This window comes from Lepisma saccharinum, chromosome 27 (genome assembly GCF_977018435.1).
Source record: "Lepisma saccharinum chromosome 27, izLepSacc3.1, whole genome shotgun sequence".
Lineage (NCBI taxonomy): Eukaryota > Metazoa > Arthropoda > Insecta > Zygentoma > Lepismatidae > Lepisma > Lepisma saccharinum.
Window position 1 is genome coordinate 44,513,200 of NC_139255.1, and position 26,709 is coordinate 44,539,908.

Consider the following 26,709-nt stretch of genomic DNA (forward strand, 5'->3'; position numbering starts at 1 on the left):
TGCCTGGTTCTGCAGTCTCCAAGACTAGACTTGTTGACGTAAAGTCTCGGTTTCGGTCTCGTTTTAACATCACACACGTATGTCTCGTTCTCGTCTCGTATCGATACCAACCCTACTTCTTGTTAATGCATGTATCACGTGGTAAAACACTGCGTAAAGCTGACTTTTGAAAAGTCCTGCTGTGGATCAAGATTTACTGCTGCTCCGGATCCAACGAGAAATGAAGATTAAGTCTGTTGATGAAGAACGAGGGGTCTGGGAGAGAAGATTGAGAGAGAGATCTTGTATTTCTTTTGAACAGTGCGTTTGGCGCTACTAGACATTTTGGAAGCGGCCTTTCTCCCGGTCCCGGGCTCGCAGCCAACCAGGTTTTAATTTAGAGCCTCGTGTTTTCTTCCAAGCCATCTTTCAAGCGCTTCCACTTAGCCGCCTATCAGACTCGTGTTCAGACTAATGGTGACGATGAAACACCAGCTTCCGTCAAGATCAGCGTTGCCAGCTGGCAACAAAAATCACTAGGTGGAACAAAAAAAATCTTTATTTCAATTTTTAATTCTCTCTCGATCCTTTGGAGTACCCGAAGTGTTTTTCGAAAACGTACATGCTAGGGTGAGCTCCACAAGAAATACTGCCTCGCAGCTTGTAGAAAAAAGAAATATTTTGACATCAGCAGTGGTGATCACTCATACATTGGTGATGCTAGTTTCGAAATGTCGCCGCCTTGTAATCAGGGGGTCCCGGGTTTGATACCCGGTGGAGGCACATTGAACAGTGGTTCGGATCCTATTTTAAACTGTAGGCCAAGCCCCGATTAGCCTATATGTGCATAAAGTGGAATGAAAAAACAACAACTTTCGAACACTGACCAATTTATTTGTTGTGTCATCATTAGAGGAAAAGGTCTAAATATGGACCCCCCTTTTTATGTTGCCATTTTCGAAGGGGAAAAAATAATATATCAAGCACCTGCCTTTAAAATGCATATCTATGAAATATATACTTAAATTTAATAGCATGTTAAAGCATAGAAGGTCTCCATTTCTTTTTATAAAAAAGCAATTTCCAAAAAATGGTAAAATGATGTATTTCAGAATTGTGGTCTAAATATGGGCTACTAGTGGTAATATCACAAAAAGCAATTAATTTTTTTTTAAAAAAACAGTCATTTATCGCAAAATCAAGCGGAATGGGAAAAATCGAAATTAAGAAAAACATCCAAATAGCTATTTGTTGAAAATGTGATCTCAACATAAGACCTCATCTCATAGCCCATATTTAGACCATCACGCTATTTTTCTTCTTCAATTTATTTTCGCTCTCTGTGGTACATATTTCACAAACAAATCATGGCATTATAAAAGCCCACATTTGTTTTATGTACCGCTAATATCATAACCTATACAAAGCAGACGAGAATTCAGATAACGTTGAGTTAAAACATATCTGCAAAAAGTTTTCGGAGGTCACAATTCTATAACAGCGTCCAAGGCCGAAACTAACCACCAATTTCTCTTGCGAATTGGCGCCGCAACGTTTGTCCTTGACAGATAACCAGTTCCAATAGCCTGCGTCAGGCTGCAGCACCCGGTATCGCTGATAACTCCAAAACCCATATTTAAACCTTCGCCCATATTTAGACCTTCTCCTCTAATATTAACATTCTGTGTTAACTTCTGAACTCATGAGATTTTTTGTGTACAGCTGAGGCTACAAAGGGACACACAGTACAAGCACAGGATAACGCGACCCCCACAAAGGATTATACTGACCATTGGTCTAGGAGCCAGACTCGTTAGCCTGCACAAAGCTGTTAGCGGTGCCTGTTACGGGAAGTGAGGTTGCTTTTTGGGTGCCTCTTCTTACACCACGAAATAATACATGGAAAAATGTTAACAAATAGTTTTAACATCACGGGGTAGCCACTCTAGGACCATGATAAAATTCAAGTATAATTACCGGTTTTCAAGGTGAACCTTCCAAAACTTCAAGGTTATACATGCCGATGTTTTATCTGCATCAACGTAATACGAATCTCACCATTAACACACATGCTAAATCAATTCAATTAAATGGTACATATATTTAAAATACTTAATTTAAGGTACGGAGTTTATATGTACAATTCCACACATTCAGACTCGACATACACCTTCAAACATAAGTGACGGATGTTACGGGATACACTAATCTTACGAAAATGTATTAATTGTACAAAAACTGTACAAGAACTTCAAACTCAAATTTCTCTACTCTACTTTAGGATATCTTATCTTGCAATAATCTTTCGTCTGTTAGATAGACTGTTCTGCAACATACACTAAAAAAGTAAATGGATTGAGAGAATTCTGTTTCATTTTCCGCGCAGCTATAGTTTCCTCCCTCGATAAAAACTTGCCTCGGGGGTATTTATAAATATGTATAAATTCAATGGGACTTGGATTAATAAAGGTTGCAAAATTTTCACGTCTACGGAGAAAAATTTACGTAGAATTCACGCAGAATGCCCGAACCCAATAATTCACGTAGAATTCCCGGAATTCAATGAATTCCCGGTGAGTAGTCACCCTGCATCAATACTAAAAACACGCTTATGATCAATGAGCAGTGCATTACATGCTATCTATCAAGAACTAAGAGACTGCCTGAGTATGTCTCACAAAATAGGCTTCTTAAATAATTTTGCATTCTAATTCACTGTAGTTTCGGACGAGTAGGGACTCTAGGATATATACTTTTTTTATTGGTTTCGGAATGATACTTTCAGCATGGATTGCAGTAGCTATTTCTCCAGCCCAATCTCCTAAATACGTCCTTGAACTTTAAAAAAAAGGGATGGAAAAAGCCCTCCTCCAACCCCATACTTTCGGAGGTATGCGCTTATTTTCCCGATACCTTTAATTATACAGGCCATTAAGTTACGCGGAATGTTTACTGATTCCATCGTTTTCCTTTCTTCTATGTCATTTCGTATTACATGATGATATGATTTAATATCATACCAGAACGAGGACCAATGGTTATTTGGTATCCAGAATAGACACTGGTTTACATAGCCAAATGTGAGTAGCGTTAGACTCGCAAAGTATATTACAGGCGCTAAAATACTCTTACAAGAAGCTTAACAAATTATCCCCTTACATTATACAGGGTGGCTCAAAAAGTCACTTAACACCCCTGGTACAAGGCCACTGTAGCGCGCAACATGGAAATGGTGATGACGAATCGTTAACAGGCCAAGGGGGAACCACATTGACGCTACCCACGTGGTCGGCGGCCATCTTGATGTCCGCCATCTTGAATTCAACTTTAGAATTTTAAATGGGAAAGGGGTGATATATCAAATCAGGCTAGAATTTCACGAGAAATGCAATGGTCAAGGTTTTTTCGACGTATCTTTAACCAGTAAAAAGTTATGACTGAATTCTTGTACCAATTTGCTCCTTTTCGAGGTGTTAGAAAAATGCCTTAAAATTTGTTTAGCGCATCGGCAACGCGTCGAGATCAAAGTGATGTCTAGGGAGAGAAGTTCGCATGCCATTGCAAACGATTTTAATCGGATACATCCACGAAGAGCTGCGCATTATGAATGGTTGTCGGGAACAATTTACAGTGTGACGCTTCCATTGAATTAAAAGTCCTTCACAGTAACAAGGCTTAATGTTTATGTTCGTCACGGGCTGCTAATTTAATAAATAAACTAATTAACTCAACTAACTCAACTGAGCTGAGCTTAGCAACGCAACATCGAAGAATCTCTCGCCTCACCTGCTGGGCGAATTAAACATTACATGAAATATAATACGGTCAGGATAAGTGCCTAACAGTCGGAGTTACCGAGAATAAACCTAGGAGGATTTGATTTTAAATACCTGAAATGACGTTACATAATACTACGGTGTTTCTGAATATACACATATATTAAAGCACAGATAAAAACACAGTACATCTTGCCCTCTTTGACTCGATCTCACATTCATACTCTCATTCCATGGCATATGGCGACAATATGACAATTACAAAGGTTAGATTAATTACTACTTTGACCATACTCTTGTTATGTCTGGCTACATTGCCTTTTACAATTTATCGTTTAGGATTTTAAGCATAAAGTGAATAATTGTTCCTTGTGCGAACCCCTTCTATCTTTTCTGAAGGTATAAATATATTCAATAAACTATTGTTTGCTGTTAACATAAACTCTCATCTTTAACATTTGATTACTCCGCCGGAAAACAGATGTCTAGGGATGCCATAGCGCTGATTTAAGTTAAGCAATGATTTGATTTACGCAGATTCGCGGTAGATAGTCGTCATCTTTCTCACACACGCACATGGTTGGATCTTACCTTCGCTGCATTCCCTCTGACCTGGGTTGGGTGAAAGTGGTCCTACAGATTTGGAAGGCCTCCACGCTCCATTGTTGCACCTCGCGGTTATCCTGGTTGGCGAAAGTGGATCAGTCGGCAGCTCCATCTGGCCTCATCGGATCCTGGCTTCACTCGTTCACTGTCGACTCCATACGACAACTTGCGCAATAATAGGTCAGTTCTTCGCGGTCACTCGTAAGTACAGATACGTGACTTGGGCGATGAGACGAACATACGCGATGAGCCATTCGCGGTTTCACATGGATATCAAATGGTATTAACTTTCACTACTTAGGACGTTGTTTCGGACGATTGACACGGGTGGACGTGTCTGGCGTTATTCTCACATAACCACCCGTATGTGCACGGATGCGTTGACGGCAAGGGGAGGACGACCCCCTGGTTCTATTCTGCTCTACTCCATGGCTCTGAAACACTCACTCGAGGAAAAACAAATCCAGACCTCGAGTCTGCTTGCAACTCGCAGCTCGGTCGCGCGTAGCTCACACTCCGGTGGCGATTGTAGGCAAAACTGTGCAAAACTGTTTCAAATCATCCCTTTTATTCCAGATTTGAACGTAGTGACGCGCTACCCTCTATGATCAGGTGCTTGTTTATTGTTTCTGGTGCTTTGACCGTTGTCCTCCTATCCTGGTCAATGCTCACTCCGGTCCTTAACCTTTGGTAGCAGCCCCTCGCGCAGAGATTAGGCTAACTCTTCCTCCATTGTAGTCAGTCACGAAAAGCAAAGGCATCTCAGTAGGGTAGCTTCTCCCTTTCAATTCAGCGATGAATCTTTAATAATTCATAACTCCCGTAGTTCTGTTCTGATTAGGCTCAAATCTTGGAATCAGTACTTTCATGATGTGGTCTTCCGCTGGTTGAAATCTCATCAAATTCGGTCCATTGGTTTAGAAGTTGCATTTTTCTTGTTATTCCCATAAGAATGCATGTAAATCCGAATTCGGGCGAAAAACGGTGGTTGAGCAATCTAGTGTTGGGTAAGGCAGTTCGCTAGACACCTGTATTCGCGACGGATTTTAATATTACCAATTGCAATTAATTCCTACTAACGGGCAATTAGATTAATTACTTGTCACTCAATATTTGACCGTTATATGTTCTATTTGGGTGTGGAAGATAGTGTATAAGCCTGATTTAGTTGTTAGATTATAAATATTCTATATCCTTGAACCCAATGAATTTCCTAACAGCAGACACCATATGGCGAAAAGAGAAAACACGCAGTTTGAAACACTGCCACGAATCCGATGGGCTCTCGCCTCTGATGTATGTCCCCGGAGCTGGGAGAATGTCGAGTACAGGAGCAAAAGAGAAGTTTTATTATTGGTTTTAGTACGGGCCGCAGAGAAAGGTGTTAACAGAAAGCTTTGTACCTGGGTGATGGGCTGAGTGATATTTCTCTCCCGAGCGAGGCGGGCGGATGCCGCGAACGCCGGAGTGATGGCTTCAAAGAGTGCTTTGGCTTCGCGACTCGGGAAAAATGCTTCTCATGTGAAGGCTGCGGAAACACATGCGGGGGGGAATTCAAGAGGAGTCGTGCCTGCACGCCGCGATGTGGAGAATCTAAATCGAAAGGGATTCTCGGTTCATTCTTTCCTGCTCAATGGGGGCGCCGAAATAGTTTTTCTGGTCCGCAAGTTCGTGTTAAGGTCCCACGGTATGAATAACAATTGCACAGAGATCTAGGCTTGGCAGAGATGGGTTCGACTGCCAGCAGTCCCCAGGATTGTACACTTCAAATTAGTGATGGTCAAATTATCCGATATTCGTTTCGGACGCGACAGATAATCCAGATATCCGAACATCCGTAGAATCCGGATTATTCGGATAGAATAGATCTGATGAAAGATTTGTAGAAAATCCGTACATTGAAATACGAAAACGACGAATACAAGAATAGTATGTGGCAGTGGCGTATGCTGAGTCTAAGACCTCGGCTATCTCACTATGACACCTGGTTCTAGGCTATGGAGGAAGGGAGAAGACTAGGCTCATTCTTGACGTCTTCAAGGAAGCCACGTTGCCATCCCAACGGTAGTCAGGTTGCAAACTTATAAATATTCAGGTTGCCAACTTCTAAGAATTCAGGTTGGCAACTCCTAAGAATTCAGGTTGCCAACTCCTAAGAATTCAGGTTGCCAACCCCTAAGAATCCAGGTTGGCAACTCCTAAGAATTCAGGTTGCCAACTCCTAAGAATTCAGATTGCCAAATCCTAAGAATCCAGGTTGCCAACTAATAAGAATTCAGGTTGCCAACTCCTAAGAATTCAGGTTGCCAACTCCTAAGAATTCAGGTTGCCAACTCCTAAGAATTCAGATTGCCAAATCCTAAGAATCCAGGTTGCCAACTAATAAGAATTCAGGTTGCCAACTCCTAAGAATCCAGGCTGCCAACTCCTAAGTATTCAGGTTGCCAACTAATAAGAATTCAGATTGCCAAATCCTAAGAATCCAGGTTGCCAACTAATAAGAATTCAGGTTGCCAACTCCTAAGAATCCAGGTTGGCAACTCCTAAGTATTCAGGTTGCCAACTCCTAAGAATCCAGATTGCCAAATCCTAAGAATCCAGGTTGCCAACTAATAAGAATTCAGGTTGCTAACTCCTAAGAATCCAGGCTGCCAACTCCTAAGTATTCAGGTTGCCAACTAATAAGAATTCAGGTTGCCAACTCCTAAGAATCCAGGATGCCAACTCCTAAGTATTCAGGTTGCCAACTCCTAAGAATCCAGATTGCCAAATCCTAAGAATCCAGGTTGCCAACTAATAAGAATTCAGGTTGCCAACTCCTAAGAATCCAGGTTGGCAACTCCTAAGAATCCAAGTTGCCAACTCCTAAGAATCCAGGTTTTCAATTCCTAAGAATCCAGGTTGCCAACTCCTAAGAATCCAGGTTGCAAACTCCTAAGAATCCAGGTTGCCAACTCCTAAGAATTGCCATTATCTTCAGTATTTTACTTTCTAAGCTTCAGGCTTCGCAGATAGCCTAGCTAGCCTGCAATATATGCTCCTGGTATGTGGATAGGCTGTAAAACTGATAAAAGATAATACTGTCGGGATAAGGTACACATTGGGATATCCGGGCATTTCGGATAATCCAAACTCGGACTTCCGGATAATCCGTGTATCACAATAGCAGAATATCCGGATAATCCTTGTATCTGGATATCAGAATGTCCGATACTCCATCCGTACTTCAAATACCAGCAATATTATCAATAATAACCATGGGCGTAACTTTAGGGGGGGGGGGGGCAGAATCGAAAAATGCCCATCGCATAAAAATAGCGTCCAGAACTATTTTGCTAAATACATTTCGGAAATCATAAAATTTGTTCCTTAGGCCGAAGGAGGATTTAAAAAAATAGTGAACCTGAAAATTGTGGAGAGGAAGTGCCCTGTTGACCCCGCAAAGTTACGACTATGATAATAACCACTGTACGAATTAAGCTCTTTACTTTGGGGAGGGGGGAGATGATGTTCACTCAGTGGCGTAGTTGTGATTTCTTTCCAGGGTGGTTTCTATTTTTTATTTTTGCGTATGCAAATTTGTACATCTTACCAGTCAGCACACTAAACTATTACCCTCCGGTTCTATTAAACACCTTACAACATTGATTTCTAACCCACGTCATTAAATCTCGCAACATTTACACGTAATTTTGAAACAGTCTGTGTATAAGAAACCCCAAACTCGTACACAAAAATAGATGACTGGTCCATTAATGGACACAATTATCAATGACAGTCGCGTGCCCACGGGGAGTTCGTGGGGGTCAACGCCCCCTCCCCCCTTTTGGGCCCAGTATTCCTAAAAAGAGAGAGATAAACTACACGTAGGGGATATTTTCTTTGGGGATTAGAATAATCATATCAAATTAATATTAAATATGTAAATTAATTAATTTTGTATTGTTATTATTACATGAATGAGTAAAAAGATGGTAAAAGAAAATATAGATAACAGCATGTATTCATTAACATTACCTTACATGTAATTAAGACCGCCAAAGTTTGTATAAACACAACTGGCCTGGCAAGGAAATAAATGTTATATTGATAAAGAATTGAATATTTATTGAATAACAAAAAATGAGTTATATCCAATTGTATCAGGCAAGAATCATTGCACGGTGATCACTTATAATTGCCTATTACAACTGGTTAAAAGTAAAGTTGTTGATTGATATTTTATATGCATATTATCATAAGTAGTGGTGTGCATAAATCTTTGGAAGTGTCCTTGAAAGCCGTATGAGCCAAATTCCTTGCCTTCCAATAAGTTCAGCGGAATTAAACATCGATTTCATAACATATGCTAAACAATTATATTTTGATTATTTTAGTACTTTCGGGGGGGTCCGGACCCCTGGAATCGCCCCCTCCCCTTAATTCACACACTGATAATTACTACTGATTTCATTCTTCTTACCTAGCGTCACTTCCCTGCCACTTTTGGCTAATCACGAGTGATGATAATTATGAAGGCTCACAAAAAACAATGCAGTAGTGGCAACCCCATATTTTCGCAACCTGTAAGGAAGGAACTTGCCAGTCTGCGATACGCGGAACAAAAAAAATCCCTCTCGGATCTTTGCAACGCTCCGATAACCCGTGGTCAAGCGTGGGAGGCTGTCCTTGCAAAAGCAAATAGGTTATCTTCGACTGCGGAGCGATAGTCGTGTTATGAGTTGAGGAAGGCTGTGAGCACGTACCGCAGGAGCCGAGTTCGTCAACATATGGGGATCTCTCACCCCACACGTCTGCAAGTGCAGTCTGGACCTGCATGCGTGGACAATGGGCAATTACACACGCCGGAACCCTGGTCCCCCCTTTTTCTTCTTCTTTCCCTGGCAATTCGTGTCGCAAACGTGCACGGTCACTCAGGACTTTGGATGAATAAGAACAGTGTTGCTACATGAGGGAAATTTCCCTCGACGAAGGGAAAATTTCATGAAATATAAACAAAATTGTAGGGAACTTTGAACATATCCGTATCAAGCTGATTGAATTGTGGAGTAGGCTGTGTAATTATCTTCCCAAAACAAACCAAAATAGCCGACTTACCTGGCGGAGTGGTTAACACAAGAGCTTCCACGCCAGGTGGTACCGAGTTCGAATAACGGCCTGCCCATGGATGTTCCTTGTGAGTGTCCCTACATTAATTTCATCATATCATCACTCACCCTCATCGTCGCGATTAGCCAAAAGTGGCAGAAAAGCGAAGTAAAATCAACCACAATTAATACCTTCCAATTAAAATTTCTTAATTAAAATATCAAATATAAACTTCATTTTTATGAATATTTTCATTACATTTGATTTCAAGATGAGTGGTGTCATGATAAAATTTATAAGTGGACACTCACAAAGAACATTCATGCCCAGACCAGGATTCTAACCCGAGACCCCTGGCGTCGTAGCGAGACGTGCTAGTCGCTCTCCTGCAGAGGTAGGGCAATTTGCAAAACTAATCTTCAGCATTGCTTCCTATTTCTCATTCAGTCAATAAATCCTACATTTCCGAGAAATAAAGGGCCCGTTCCGAAATTCGCACGAGTTTAACGCGTTAAACGAGTTATGGTAACTGGCTGTCCCATAAGTGCTTCCGTGCGTTTCGTGAGGTTCATTATGCTGTCCCAGAAGTCGCATTCCGTGCGTCTCGTGCAAGAACGAGATTCGCCAAACGCACGGCCAGGAGGCTGGTTTGTTCGGTGAGAATCGTATGCTGCCTGCAGACACCGCGGGTGCATGATGGCTTCAAACCGCACTAGTTCGGGAATTGTATTATAATTTTAACAAGAGAGCGTTATGAAGCAACATGCACAAGATGAGTGTGCCTCAACTGTTCTTACAATGTGATTAAAATGAGTAACAGTATCCGCAGTAGAGTTTATTTCTGTCAGAAGGAAATGCCTTCTGCTGGACGCCATGTGGAAACTTTCTCTAAACAAAACACTGCGTTGCGCTTTCGTCTAGAGTGTCCCATAAGTCTGTAAAATAACTGGTTTCACCAGGTTCACGAGTCCAGTTACTCTCGTTCGATTTGTTCGTTTCGTTATGACTTTCGGAACGCACCCAATGTAAGGCAGTGGACGCATATTAATACTAGTAATAATTCGACAAGTGCTACAATCAATAGCACAATAATCATTATTGACGGTTTATAATCGCGATTTCAATTTTGCTAGGATGAAGGGAAAACTGAATGAAAAGGGAAATTTTGCTTTCTGGTTATGGCAACGCTGATTACGAACCACGTCGGAAATGAATTGGGCAAGGATGTGTTGTGGCGCTCTGTTCGCAATAAAACAAATTATCCTGATACTGAGGGCACCAAGAATACAGCTGAGTCCTAAGCGTCTTATTTCTTTCCTGGTCTTTCCTTGTTCAACCGCACTTGCATGACGTGGACACATGGCGTTTCCAAGCAGCTCATAAACTCTTTAGGGCAGGTGAAAACTTTTAGACCTACAATATTGGAATTAAAAGGTGTTCAATTGGTGTAACCATTCTCTCACAACTTTATCTCTCTCTTCGACTTTTTCTTCGGAACTGAAGCCCGAAAAACAATACTTCTTTCTGACTTCCTTCTATTTGAAAAAAATGATAGGACGCATTGAAAATATTAAAACTCATATGGCGAATAAATTGTATTGAATAAAGACGATAAACAGCTTCATACGCCTGTCTAATGCTTATTATTATCTCATTCAATTTAGAAAAGGAAAGTGAGCAATTGAATACCCCGATTCTCTAATCTTGGATTCGTAATGTGATTTGAGAATCTTGAATTCGTCATATGATTCTCGAAAGTTGGATTCGTCATCTGATTGTAGAATCTAGAATTCGAAATCTGATTGGAGAATCCTGGATTCGTTATCTGATTGCAGAATCTTGGATTCGTTATCTGATTCTCGAAACTTGGATTTATCAACTGATTGTAAAATATAGGATTCGAAATCTGATTGGAGAATCCTGGATTCGTTATCAGATTGCAGGATCTTGGATTCGTTATCTGATTCTCGAAACTTGGATTTATCAACTGATTGTAAAATATAGGATTCGAAATCTGATTGGAGAATCCTGGATTCGTTATCAGATTGCAGATTCTTGATTCGTCTCATTCAATTTAGCGAAGGAAAGTGGTCAATAGAATAAATACCCCGACTCCCGAAAGTCGTATTCGTAATCTGATTGGAAAATCTTGAATTCGTCATCCGATTCTCGAATCTTCGGACTCCTTAACCGACTTCCGTGGCGGAGTGGTTAGCACAGCACGCTACGTCGCCAGGGGTTCCGTGTTCGAATGAATTGGTGTTTTAAGTCCACTTTATGCACAGTAAGGCTAATCGGGACTGGACCTACAGTTTAAAGTGGGATCCGAACCACTAAGTGCCTCCACCGGGTATCGAACCAGGGACCCCTTGATTACAAGGCAACAACGCTACCACTGCGCCATCTGGGAGGCCCAAGTTCCGGCCTGGGCATGGGTGTTCCCACCAATCATTACTCATCCTCATCTAAGTGAGAGCCAAAAGATGCAGAAAAACGAAGTAAAATGAACCAAATCAATCAAACTGATTCTCGAAGTTCGTTCCCAAATCCATTTCATGTAGAGAGAGGCAAACTGGGCCTGGACCTACAGTTTTAAAGTGTAATCCGAGCAAGACGTGCCTCCACCGAACCCAGGATTCTCGTTCCCTGAATCCTAGATTCCACCACCTAGATGAAACGTGTACAGTGGAACGAAAAAAAAATATATTTTTAAAAAAATTCTAATAGTGTGGAAAAGTTGCCTTTTGATGTAAAAACGACCAAAATAAAATTTGATGGTGATCGGAGCATGTCTTGAGGTGCCGCAAGTACGATAAAGTTTCATAAATTTGAAATTTATTTCCTTTATTTCAACCTTTTTCTCTAGTTTATTTGCGGTAGAAAAGCCAAAATCAAAAAGTTAGTACTTTGTATGCCTTTTTATTAATAGAACAAACGTCTTGGGGGGTGGTTTAAATTTATGGAGAGGATAAAAAAATAATCATTAAAATATTAAATGTAACCCCCCCAAAAAAAACGTTTGTTCTATTAATAAAAAGGCATAAAAAGTACGAACTTTTTGATTTGGGTTTTTATAGCGTAAATAAACTTGAGAAAAAGGTTTAAATAAAGCAAATAAATTTCAAATTTATGAAACTTTATCGTACTCGCTGCACCTCAAGACATTCTCCGATCACCATCAAATTTTATTTTTGACGTTTTTACATCAAAAGACAACTTTTCCGCACTATTAGATTTTTTTTAAAAATTTTTTTTTTTCGCTCCACCCTAGTGTACCTGAACGATGAAGGCAACTCTTTCGCGGACAAAGCTCTCCAGTTAGCACCAACAGTAACCATTCCAGTGGCAGTCGCTTTACTATCTGTGTAATTGTCGAGCGCAGAGATCTTCAAGCAAGGAGCTTGGTGTTTGCCTTTCCTACTCTCGGCGTCCGTAGCCCAGACCAGCAAAAACAGAGAAGAGGAGAAGCCCTCACATGTGAGCCGAAGAGGGATGGTCGTTAACGGAGGTTAAGATGCGTACAGTTGTTTTTACATCCGTGCTGTGATTAATTATCCTCCCTGATAGATGATGAGCCTGAGAGTTCAGGTCAACTTTTTAAAGAGAAGATAACAAACTCACTGCCTCACACCGAAACTCATCGGAGAAATGTTGAATTTTCTTCCCGCTTCTTCTTTCTTCTGGTGGTCCTACAAAAGGCTCCTTCAGTTTGTGCATCTCACTTATATCTTCCTCCTTCAATTACGCAAGTTATGTCAGAGGCAAAAAACGGATGTGCAACTTTGAAGAAGTTGTTGCGATTTGAAAGATCAAAAACCAGCCCAGTTGCACTATCACATCTGAAGACTAGGTGTTATGGGGGTGTCAGGGGTACTGGCCACTCCGTAACTTTCACCGCCTCCCCAACATTTTCCGTAGCTTGGAGGAAAATTTTCTTTAATACAGTAAAACCTCGTTAATCCGGACTAATGGGGGGATAAGTTGACCGGTTTAAAGAAAATCTGGATTAACTGAGATAACCTAAAAGAACAGTAGAAAGTGTATTAAAACTCCGTTTATAGCAACAAAACACGTTTATTATGGTGTATTTAAAGGGCATAGGCCTAAATACACTATACAGTACAGTACAAAGCCTGCGGGAAACTGAATTTCATCAGTGGTTGACTGCCTTTAATATCGGAAGTTCTCTTGTTGACTTCTAGACACATTTAAAACCTTGTACTATGTTTCTTTAATTGTCTTTTGCCTGTCCGGATTAAGCGAAGTCCGGCTTATCGGTGTTCGGATTAACAAGGTTTTACTGTACTTAAAAAGTTATCCAAATTATTTATTTATAAAACTTTGACAGTAGATAGAAATCGGTTTAATCTTCCTCAACTATTGTTACTTGCGGGGCGGGGGGGGGGGGGATCACCCATCTAAGGCATCATGGAAAGTGCGCAGGTTCGAGTCTCCTTGGGAAAGTGTATCCACTTCTCCTGAGATTTCAGTCATGGAAAAATGCTGACTACACGTCACCCCAAAACTGATTGGTTGATCGCCCACCTCTGGTGGAAGTGAAGTCTGTAAGTAAGGCACTGGCCCTCATGGGCTGTTACGCAATGTGTGTACAACGGGAATCGAACCCGGGAACCGGCAGTTACTTCTTCGCCATTACGGAGCCCATCGCTCCTTGGCGCAACACCCCTCTGTGAACCGAGAACTGCCAACACGCGAGATTTTCAATCGTCGACACGTCCGAGTCCCATCGCTGCTGTTATCGGGCTTTCTGGACCGGACACCGATACTTCTTATTGTCCACCTGATGAAGTCACAACATCGAAATTTTTGGGCTCCCACAGAGGAATCGAACCAGGTACCACCTGCATAAATGCGACACACCTAACCATTCAGCTCCGTGGAAAATCTCGAAGCCATACATGATGCTGCACACCATCTTCACGGAGATATTCTAACGAAATTAGTAAGCAACGAAGGTGGGAAATATTTAGTTTCAAAAGTTAAAATATACACACCAGAGACGGTACGAAGACAGATGAAACAATCTCGTTCTCGTCTTGAAATAATTCATGCAAAAATGCCGCCGCCATCAAAAAATTCGTAAAACCAACAAAAACTTGCAAATAGCAACATGCACAATCTTGGTATGCTTGAAGAAGTCCCATAGTAGAGTAATTTTAATTAAGGCGAAATTTTCATGTACACCTTACATTCTGATTTATGCATGAACAAGTCACGCAGCAAAGCGATTTTGATTTGGGTGAAATTTTCATGTACAGCTTAAATTCTGATTTATGTATGAATAAGTCACGCAGCAAAGCAATTTTGATTTGGGTGAAATTTTCATGTACACCTTACACTCTGATTTATGCATGAATAAGTCACGCAGCAAAGCAATTTTGATTTGGGTGAAATTTCCATGTACACCTTACATTCTGATTTCTGTATGAATAAGTCACGGAGCAAAGCAATTTTGAATTGGGTGAAATTTCCATGTACACCTTACATTCTGATTTATGAATAAGTCACGGAGCAAAGCAAGTTTGATTTGGGTGAAATTTTCATGTACACCTTACATTCTGATTTATGAATGAATAAGTCACGCAGCAAAGCAATTTTGATTTGGGTGAAATTTCCATGTACACCTTACATTCTGATTTATGTATGAATAAGTCACGCAGCTAAGCAATTTTGATTTGGGTGAAATTTCCATGTACACCTTACATTCTGATTTATGTATGAATAAGTCGCGCAGCTAAGCAATATTGATTTAGATGGAATTTTTATCCAGGTAGCTTATATTCTAAATTTACCAAAGTCTCTAACGAGACGGAATTCCCGGCGAGTAAGCCTCTGTTTCATCTCTAATTTTGATCTCTGTCTCGGCACTGTTCCGAGGATATTGTTATATATAACCAGGATATTGTTTAGTAGAATATAGTCGCTGATATTTAAATATTTGGAGACACACACGTAAAAGAAATTGATAAACTCTCTATGATTGTGGTACAACTAGACGTTTGTTTACAATGTAAGATTGCAGAAGAAACATCTGTGGCGTTTTACGCACATATGGACGAATGCTAAGAATTATGTTAATTACATAAGAAAAATTGGAAACTGCGTGTTTTGTGTGAAATAAAACGTGGCACTCCGACCTACGCTCTAGCAACCATGCCCATATGAAAATAATAAGAAAAAACTATTTAGCTACTTAGAATAATAGTAACTATTAAACACAGTGGCGTGTCCAGGGGTTGGAAGGGGCAATATGCCCCAACTCTTTCATCTAATTTCAATTTTTAAAAATGTATGCAGGAAAACAGGACAAAAATATAGGACTATTAACAAAACCGGGCATAACACCCCCCCTACAAAATTTATGACTACGCCACTGACTAAACTATGATGCTGACGTACTTACCTATCTCTCGTCGGAGTGTCCAGGTCAGGGTCCGTTCGGGGACGTTTCACCTGGCAAGAAAAGGGGAAAGGGCAAAATGAATACAACCATATAGACATTTATGAACACAACTAAAACATAATAACTGAACAACAATTACAATGACAACGTAAGAATTCTAATAAGTTATCAGCAACTGGTTCTGGACCACTATAAAAATATAGGAATCCATTATGGTATTACGAGTTTAGGTACTCGGTATAGAAAAAGGTTTGTTTGGAATAACCAAAAAAAAAATGTTTCTCGCAACCAACAAATTTGTTCACCACAATCTCCTCTTTTTGTAATCATGCATATTTGTTTAGTTATCAAAAAAATGTTCAAAATTAATATATTTAATAAGGGTTAACAACATTTTTGTTTATTGTTAAAAAATGTTTTCACCAAACATGATTTATTAATTCAAAACAAATCAGTTTCTTCCTGTGCACACATCAGTTCTCTTGGTTTTGCTGTAATCTCGTATTGAAATGAAATTATGAAGGCAAAAAAGGAAGGGGAGATTAACAAGTGTGCACAGAAAAAAAAATAAAGCACATTTGGGTAAGATATTTGGTTATCCTAAACAAAAAAAATGGTAGTGTTTACCAAATTCGTTTCTGATGAACAATCGTTTGTTTGTCGCCTATTTAAACAGAAATTATTTTTTGGGGTTATTCCAAACTTTTTTCCCTGTACAGGGTGTACATAAAATAATATCCGATTTCTCTATTTATTTTACCTGCGGTATAAAATGATAAACTATACATGGGATGGAAGAGAGAGGGCCAGAACTTCACAAGACTCACGACGCATGCTCAATGTGGGGACTATTCCTTACATGGCACACATCCAACTGGTACTCGAATTCTTGCCACACTCTGGGTACAGCACGATGCTAGTCGTCGTCCCATTCTTTTAGCAATGGCGGTGGGAAATAAAGTTTTGCGGATAGAATTCAAAATTTCCACGGCTGCTCTTTACACACATGCAGGTACAATCAACGGCAAAGATAATGGTAAGCAAATTGTCCACAGCTATTTTCAATACTTCCTTATTCTACATACTGTGTTGTTTTAAGGAATGAAACTATGTTGGTTCGAAGCAGGCATTGTTCTCTGCTTATTGACGTCTTCATTTCAATGCATTGTCATCTCACTGTGTAATTCAGACCGAATGAAAATGGTGGTGGACAATTCGCCTACTGTTTCTTCCGCCGTTGGGTGTACAAATACCTGCAGTTACTTTACGAACAGCATAAACTCAGTTATTATGCACATTCTGTATATGAACAATGTCACCCTTACATAAAAAATTGCATTACATATTCTCCCAAGTGCTAGAATACCACTACGGGAAGATCGTGAAGATTATGGAAAAAATTGGGGTGATAAACCGTAGGCGTAACTTGGAAGGGGCAAGGGGGCGTTTCCCCATAAAATCAACATTTATTAAAATTTACACGTTATGTGTATTTTTATGAACCTCCTGGGACTCGAGAAGGAAAGTAATAATATTTATATATATATATATATATATATATAATTTCGCAAATGTAAGGGTTATTTATAGGGCTGAGCCGATACATACCACTTTGAACCGATAATGATACCGATATTTTCACGATTCCAACCGATACCAACACTTGAAAATTGTAATAATGAAAAGTTGTTCAAAATATTGGTTACTATTAGTAATTATACGCATCAATTTACCAATAGTTTTTGCTTCAAAATATTCAATAATTACATCAGAATATTAAATTACAGGTTATGTTATCACAAAATTCAGTTTTTCCCACAAAACTCGGAGCAAAATAAAAAGAAACTTCGAATTTTGTATAATTTTCAGGATAATTTGACTCCGCAAAAGTGTCGCACGTCATTTCTTGCGAATCTCGTGAAATGCCGGGAAAATATCGGCTGGTATCGGTACATGAATTCCAATCGGTACTTTCCGACACCGATACCTCGGCTCAGACCTCAGGATGCTACTATTTTTATGGAAAGTTTCACGATTCTGCCCAAAAGGGTTACGCCCATGGGATCAACTCACCTGTTCCAACGGTCCAAGAACACTAAACACCGGAACACACGCAAAAAAACACGCGAACACTGACCCGTCACCAGGGACGCACAAATCCTCACTATAGGCCGAATCGTTTCCATCGCGAAATAAGACCGGTAGATTGAATCAGAAAATTCTCTACGCTGGGGGGGTCAGCGGGTGAAGGATAACTCTTGCGTCCCTGCTCTCCATGCGATTACAGCAACTGCTGCTCCAAATGGCAGCTTGGGAGGTTGTCACTAGCAATTCTTAGCAGGGACGTAACGACCCACACACATTAAAAAAGAAACCTGTTGGTTACGCACAAAGTAGAGGAGAACAGTGTTGCCACGTGACGGGAAATATGAACCAAAATAAAAGCAAAAAGGGAATTTCAATGATTGATTTGGTTTATTTTACTTCACATTTATGTCACTTTGGCTAATCGCGAAGATGAGGATGCGTCATGACATGATGATTTTGACGAAGAAACACTCATAGAGAACAACCATGGGCTGGCCGGGATTCGAACCCGGGATAGCCGTGGCGGAGTGGTTAGCACATCGCGCTATGAAGCCAGGGGTCCCGGGGGGCGAATCCCGCCTGGGCATGGGTGTTTGTGAGTGTCCATTCATCAATATCATCACATCATCATCCATCCCCATCTTCGCGATTAGTCAAAAGTACCACAAAAGCGAAGTAAAATAAATCAAATCGAACTCGGGACCAGTCGCGTTATAGCGCGTTGTGCTAACCGCCACGGAGGCCGGCGGGAATTTCAATGAAAAATTGCACAATCTCAGGAAAATTTGAAGACAGATTTTTTTTTTGCTGTTCCTTCTTGTTTGAGTATGAGCCTATATTAATTTATATTTCTGTTTTATTTATTGTACGACGCTTTTCCGTATCTTCGGTTGTAGTAACATGAGGTTGGACATTTACTGGATGCCCGACGAGGGTTCAAACTTAGGACATGTGTGATTAATATGTTAACAATGTACACTCATCCAAACATGGAGAAACGGAAATAATACTAATATTACTACTACTAACACCACCACCATCACCAATATATGAAGGGAAAAATCTTACCCCTTGGAAAGGGAAATTTTACCCTCAAATTGTGGCAACACTGATGGAGAACCATGAGAGAGAGGGAGGGAGGGAGAAGAGGAATCAGGTACTGATCTCTTTCCAAAAACTTCTTTAGTTCCTCGAGCAGCAGCCAGAGGCCACCATAGTCGCATCTTCCTCTTCCCTGGACCAGATTCTTCTCTCCATCTTTTCATCTCTCTCTCTCTACTCGGAACCACCCAACGCCCAGGCAAAGTACCGAAACAGGACGAGCAATTTATAAAAGCGTCAATCACTCGTTTGAGCCGACCCACCGCGCAGACACACACACACGCACACACATGTAAGCACGCTTATGCATATATTGTAGACCAGAGAGTATGCACGCTTACACAAGCATATTCTTTCGAAACGTGCCGGTAGAGTGCGGCCAAAATACCTACACGTCTAACTAACCGACTAGAAGGCAAAGTTTCCCGATTGCAGCAAACCAAAACATGATTTGTTCGGACCACAGATCAAACTATTCATTTATTTATTTATTCATTTACTCAGAGTTTCAGATACAGTCTTATTTGGCCATTTTACACTGAAACAACATAAAGTAGAAACAAAAAATAACAAGATGGGATAGATTTACATGTTCTTGGTCAGTAATATACAAAAATTACGTTCTGGAAGGAAAATATCTACATTCAGGGGAAGTTTGTTGTAGATTTCTGGGAGCCTGTAGAAGGGATAGCTTAGTCGTTGGGTTGTGGAAGAGTTGCAGGTTGCGCGTTTGCTTTTGGGGAACCCTAAGTGTGAATTCACTGATTCGTAGATCTGTTCTGATTTTGCCATTTATTATCTTCTATAAAAATTTCATGTCAGCTAGATCACGACGAAAGGATGGAGTGTGAATATTCAGAGCAGCCATGGTGTCTGATTTGGATACATGTCGAAAGGAACGTATTCAATGGCGAACAATTGCAAGAAAGAAACTGACAACAGAATCTATTCTGGTGAGATTGGATTTTGAGGCCATTGCCCAAATTGGGGAACAGTATTCAAGGATGTACGAGATGAAAGATTTAAAGAATAAAGCAAGAGATGATGAGTTTTGAATTTCGCTAAATCTGTATAGAAGACCGAGAAGGCGCATGGCTTTTTTAGTGGTAGCTATAATATGATAATTAAAAGTGAGTTTTTCATCCATGATAATACCTAGGTCCTTTTGGGTTGAAACGTTTTGGATTGGATTGTTTTCAATAGTATAAGTAGACACAACTTTGTTCTTTTTTAGGGAATAAGTAAGGAAAGAGCATTTCTGAGGGTTTAGTTCTAAATTCCACTGACGACACCACTTAACAAGATAAGACACATGAAAAGGTATAGGGGAGACAGTGGTGAATAATATTAGTTTAAATAGGCCACAAATAAACTATTATCCACTTTTCATAATAATTCTGACCAAATTCAGCCATTTTGTGTTTTAAAGTACTCTTTATGCACATATAGGCTACTCGGGACTGATTATTGATTTGGTATATTTTACTTCGTTTTTCGCTGATCGCAAAATAGAGAATGAGTAGGTACACCCCTGCTCACAAAAAGTGGCACATTTTATAAGTAGAGCCCGGAAGTTTGGCAAAATGCCTCTTTTTATCTACTGGATATATTGATAAAAATTTTTCCGGATATAAAAAATACATAAAAAATGTTGTTTCGAATGTTTTAGAAGTCTTTTCATTTTGCCTATTTTGCCTATTTGGGACCCCACTGCCTATTTTTAATTATAATGCCTTTTTTGCCTTTTTCAATGAAATTAGACCATTTTTTTAAAAAAAAAAAGTGTGTATATAAATTATTTTTCTCTCAAAAAACGTTGTTGGCATTTATTTTTCTTCCGTTTATTATGTGAATAAATTTCGCTTTATTTAAGTAATACTGAACTCACGCATGTTTCAACATTGCTGAAGGAGAAAAGTGTGAGAAAGAAGTATTTCATGCTGAGTCAGGATATTGCATTCGGTTAACATTTCCTTGTGCATGACTGACTGCTGAAAACCTGTTGCAGAACGTCTGCACAATTACGTCATCACGTCCAGCGTCCGTGTCAGGACGTTATTGACAAGAAACAGCACTAATGCCCAAGGGCCATTGCATGGATTCCAAAATCAAGTTCTCTATCTTTAGTTTAGTTCTGCACCTTGGAGGGAAACGATCGTGTATTTGTCATCATGCCGAAATTTAGTGTGCCATTAAGTGGTAAGTTACATGGTTACGTGCGTGAATTTGGTGAAAATTGAAATGCTCTTCCCAATGTAGATTTTAACATTTTGCCAGAAGTTATAGATAAAAGTAAGCGACTTCCAAATGTGCCTTTTTTTTATTTGCCTTTTTTTCATTTTAGTGCCTATTTTCCACATTATAAATTCCTTTTTGCCTGCCTATTTTAACGAAAATAAATGCCTGAACTTCCGGGCTCTATTTATAAGGTTGGACAGTTAAAGTATGTGCCACTTTATCTGAACAGGAGTGTATACTTGTCGTCCCGATTCCAACCTCACTTTACTTCAAAGAAAGTTCCGAAAGATCAGTTTTCCCCCTAAAAACCACATGTCAGGTCCACGTGGAGTCCAGTGAATCCTCCCCTGAAACCTTTTCCACCAATAGCGTCCGTCCAAGAAATTACAGCTCTCGTCAAGTCCACGTGTACTAAGTGAGATATTGCTAATTCAGTTTCTTTAGAGATTTTTGAACGCGAAGTTGCTGTTGCGTTATCTTTGCTAGGTTGTGCTACTATTTTATGCAATATAAATACCTTGGGAGCATAACCTGGCAGTGAATGAATTGATGTCTAAACACTGCAGGCAAAAGTGACAACATCGCTTTACAGAAAAACGGGTGGTGGCTCGAAACCAGATACGGTTCCGGTCAGCTTCCTCTGGGGTTGTGTCAAAGATGCCGAACTGGCACTACGTTCAAGACTTCAGCTTTACAATGAAATTCATGAAGGGATACTCACAAACATCTATGCCCAGGCCGGGATTCGAACCCGGGAGGTATTCGGGACTAGACCTACAGTTTAAAGTGAGATCCGAACCATTGTGTGTTTCTATCATGTATCGAACACGGGACTGCAAGGCGATGACGTCACCACAAGGCCACTGGGAAGGCTCTAATTTGTTTAAAATTACGTAATAATTTAGTTAAAATGTCTTTTAGTTCTGTATTTTTGATACAGAACCAAACGTTTTGGGTAAATTATAATTGCGTAATGTGCCCTTCTCTATCTCTTCTCTCGCTTTCTATCATTATATGTTTCATGAGTTTTAATTATAACCAAAAATATATAAGATAATATTCACATCAAACCAATTAAAAATGTCTCACGTACTTCGTGTCATGTTTGTCTAAATTTGTTTCTAAATCCACCTTATGCACAAAATGCCGGCTTCCGTGACGGAGTGGTTAATACACAGCGTGCTACGACGCCAGAGGTCCCGAGTTCGAATCCAGCCCTGGCCATGGGTGCTCTTTGTGAGCGCCCCTTCATAAATCTCATCATATCACTAATCTCATCTTCGCGATTAGACAAAGTGGCAGAAAAGCGAAGTCAAATAAACAAAATCAATGAATTAAAATTATCAACATTGTTGTTATTTTGGTGACAATGATTGAGCACATTTTTAAGTACCTTATTTATGCACAGATAAGCTAGGTGTCAAATTACCGTCACTTCAAGTAAGTGAAACCATTTACACCACGAAATCTTCGGAAGAGACTGAATGTAGTGTGATCTCAGATCCTCTTGCAATTACGATACTTTTCATAAATTTTATTTCCTTCCATAAATTTCCTGAAATGAGACATTTTGTTCCTTAATGTGGCAACACTGGATGCACTTTTCAATTATCCAGCACGTTCAAATGGACCGAAACTCTTCCCCAGCAGAAACAAACGACAGAACAGTACTGGGAGCAACGCCCTCTGCCTGTCGCCATATTGAACAGTACTTAGGGGACGGAGGTCATCATTTGGGACTTCTTGGAAATGGACGCCGAGGACCGATTCTTCCGGTGGACAACTCCCGCACAAAAGAACCAAGAGGATGATTTAGGGGAGGGAAAGGCCATCATCAACAGAGGAACCGCCGGTGCTTCTTGTTTGAGGAACCGAAATGTCCCTGGCGGCAGCAGCTGGGAAAGCTCCTGGTCAACTTGACGGCCACACCCATCGCCCTGTCATGGGTCCGCGGTGCAGCTGGCCGGGACATGGCACTTGCCTCGCGAAAACAAGAACAAAGAAACAAGACGATGCTTACAAGCGTGCTTCGGGAGGAAACAAAAATGCAACACATGTGCATGAAGCATGTGGTGTACTTCTCCCCAAAATACAAGCACAAACAACGATGATATTCCTACAGAAGTGGCTCGCTGCTCCATGTAGATCCAGGGAGGGGAGGGGGGCTTTGTAAACCAAGTCCATTTTTTAAAAGTTTAACAGTGTTAAATGAAGCTAAATCATGTGTGTAGGGGGGCATTAAATTACATACAATTTGGAAACATACAAAAACTACATTTTTCTATATCTTTTAAAACATCATCCCTTACTACACACTCCATACTACACTATCTACCAAAAGGTAATTGGGCACCTATGATGGTGGTTAATTTAGTATCTAATTTGAATCATTTAGTATCATTTAGTGTGACCACTGGTGTTTGTTCGTGGCACAATGAATTCACAGGCATACTGTACAATACTAGACAATGAAATGCTCCCAACCTTGTGGCGTTTTTACGGAATGGACCCCTGTTACTTCCAGGATGACAATGTTAGGTGGCATGTTTCGGAGGCTACTATGCAGTGGTATGCCGACAACAATGTTCACCAATTGGTCTGGCTTGCACAGAGTCCTCATCTCTATCCCACAGAACACCTTTGGGAGGCATTGGACTGGCGGGTGAAGTCTCGGGAGATGCGGCCAAATTCCATTGTCCAACTGAGTGAGATCTTGCAAGAGGAATGGCGACACATTCCAATGGACGTCCTCCACAAACTAGTCGAGAGCATGCCTGACAGAGTGGCTGCTGTTATAGCAGCAACAGGTGTCTCCACGAGGTTCTAACAGGGTTCGCACCACCAGACAACCATTTTGTACACGTGCCCAATTACTTTTTGGTAGATAGTGTACTTCTCATACAGATATTTATATCACACAAGAAAAATGCACAATATTCAATCATAGCGCCTACGGTAACCTACATTCCACCCCCGCCAAAGCAATGAAACTCCCGTTCATTTCCAAAAATTGCAATCTGTTGACCTTTGACGCAGATGACATCAGAGTCACAGATTTTTGTCTAAACGGCCGGTAGCAACAGGGGCAGCGAAGGTACAGATAAATAATGTAATAGATACTGTTCATGTTCTGTGGATTTATCCGTAAAGTTGTGAGCTGTCTAAATTTTCACTCTTCACTGCAAACAAATTATACAAAATAGTTTTACCTATTGTAAAGGGAGCTGACGGCAGTGCCAGGAGGGGCTCAGCCCCATGGCCCCTGCCAATGTGCGATCCCTCTATGTTCGAGTTATTGTTTTAGTCCACTTTATGCACAAATAAGCTAATTGGGACTGGACCTACGGTTTAAAGTAGGATCCGAACCACTATGAGCCTGCACCGGATATCGAACCCGGCAACTCTTGAGTACAAGGAGGTCTCGCGATCGCTAGAACTAACGTAAACAAACTGAAATGCACACTCTATGAAGGCTACATAGTAGATAACAGTGTGGGTTTCTGAACAAGGGATCCCAGGAGAAAGAAAAACAATGAAGAACTCTAGAACAACACGCCTTTCAACAAGTGAAGTCGATTAAAGTGAAAAACGAGTCTAGGGTCACGAGAGGATCAGCTTACTAGGAAAATCACACACTTCCACGCTAAACCGTATCTTTCGCTGCTCCGGCTTCAGTTCTTGCGCAAGAGATGTGGAGGGGAGTGCTGTTATCAACGAGACAGTTGGCAACACTGCGGCAGAGGTTGTCAATGGGGAAAATAAGCGAAAAACATTGTTTGTAGGAAGAGCCGTCGACGGACCTTGGTTTGTAGGTTCCGGGTAGACTATCAGTTCAAAGCAGTGTTGCCACATGTAGGGAAATTTCCCTTTTGCAGGGAAATTCGGACCGAAATTTTAGCCAAAAGGGAAAAGGGAATTTCTATGAAAAGAAACACAATTTCAGGGAAATTTTAAGGTCATCTGACTTTACATTATTACAGTTTATGCTAATTTCGAATTTCATATCCACATTTTCATGTTATTTATTAATTTTGCTATTCCTACTTGTTCCTGCTCCTTTAAGTTTATTGTACGTTGCTTTTATGCATCTTTGGATAAATAGTAACGATGAAGATTAACGATTAAATGGATTCCTGACCAGGATACAAACCTGGAGCATCTGGCCAGGAAGTGATGAAGTGAAATGTGAAATTTCTTAAAATATTTTTTATTCAAACTAATAACGAATAACGTATTCAACGGAATACTTAACTACGTACTACTACTGCTTCCACCACCACCACTAAAAATGCTACTACTACTACTAATTATTATTATTATATAATTTACTTACATAAAGGGAAAAAATTGTCCTAAAAGGGAAATTTTGCCCCTTGCAAAGGGAAATTGTGCCCTCATATTGTGGCAACACTGTATCAGTTCAAAGCGGGAACTGAACCACTGTGCAATGCGCATCTGACCGGGAATCGAGCCTGGGAACCACTGGATTATCAGGATATGGCGTCATTCAATTTCGCCATCGCGGGAGGGAATATAAATTTTGCAGTAATTCAAGCGACGCGGCGATTCAAAAGTTTTGATTTAGTTTATTTTACTTCGCCAATCTGCCTCTTTCAGCAATCGCGAAGATGAGTATGAGTTGAGTGATGATGAAATTCATGCATGGAAACTCACAAAACACCCACCGAGAAGCCGGATTCGAAACCGGGACTCAAGCCGTCCAAGTACGCTGTGCTAACCCCTCCGCCACAGTTTCTCGATCCTAACCGCTTCTCCCTCAGAAACTGCAGACGGATGCTGAGCTGGTACCATCGACGAAGGCCAAGTATTCAAACATGTATCCTTTCGATTGCGAAATAAAATACACCACGGCCATATTTCAGAGTACAGTTCACAATACATCGTCCTTTAAGTGATCTGTGGGTTTTTATCAGTCCACCGCCATTGTTACTATTGAAATAAGGGTATCGCCTTCATTAAGGAATCTTGTAAGCAATCACAAGTAAAATAATAAATTTGTCATGAAGATTTTAGTGACGTACACTCAGAGAACTAAATGCATCATATCGATTGATGCACCAGAATGCATCGATTGATTCACTAAAGTGTGTTTTGTACCTTCTTCAAAGAATCAGATTCACATCAGCTGATGCGTTTTCACGCACTTTGACGCGTTTTGATGCACCAGAATGCATCTTTTTTGATGATGCACTTAAACGTTTCGTCTGAGCTACATAAAGTCATTAGCTCAGACCAAACGTTTAAGTACATCATCCAACAAGATGCAGGAAGGTGCATCAACTGATGCATTAAAGTGCATCTCAACTGAAAAAAAATCCTCACTTGAATCAAATGATGCACTTTGGTGCTTCTTTCACGACATACAAAAATGCACCCAAAATGCATCAA

At 40.4% G+C, this 26,709-nt stretch overlaps 1 protein-coding gene across 6 annotated transcripts in view; it reads right to left on the reverse strand.

The window, feature by feature from the left end:
* Positions 1-26,709, reverse strand: part of eya (eya transcriptional coactivator and phosphatase 2) — a 546,589-nt gene that overhangs the window by 90,813 nt on the left and 429,067 nt on the right. For all 6 annotated transcript variants that reach the window (XM_083113334.1, XM_083113331.1, XM_083113332.1 and 3 more), the window contains one exon: positions 15,874-15,923. In XM_083113334.1, coding sequence (XP_082969460.1) covers positions 15,874-15,923 — 50 coding nt within the window. The remainder of the gene's footprint in view (positions 1-15,873; positions 15,924-26,709) is intronic.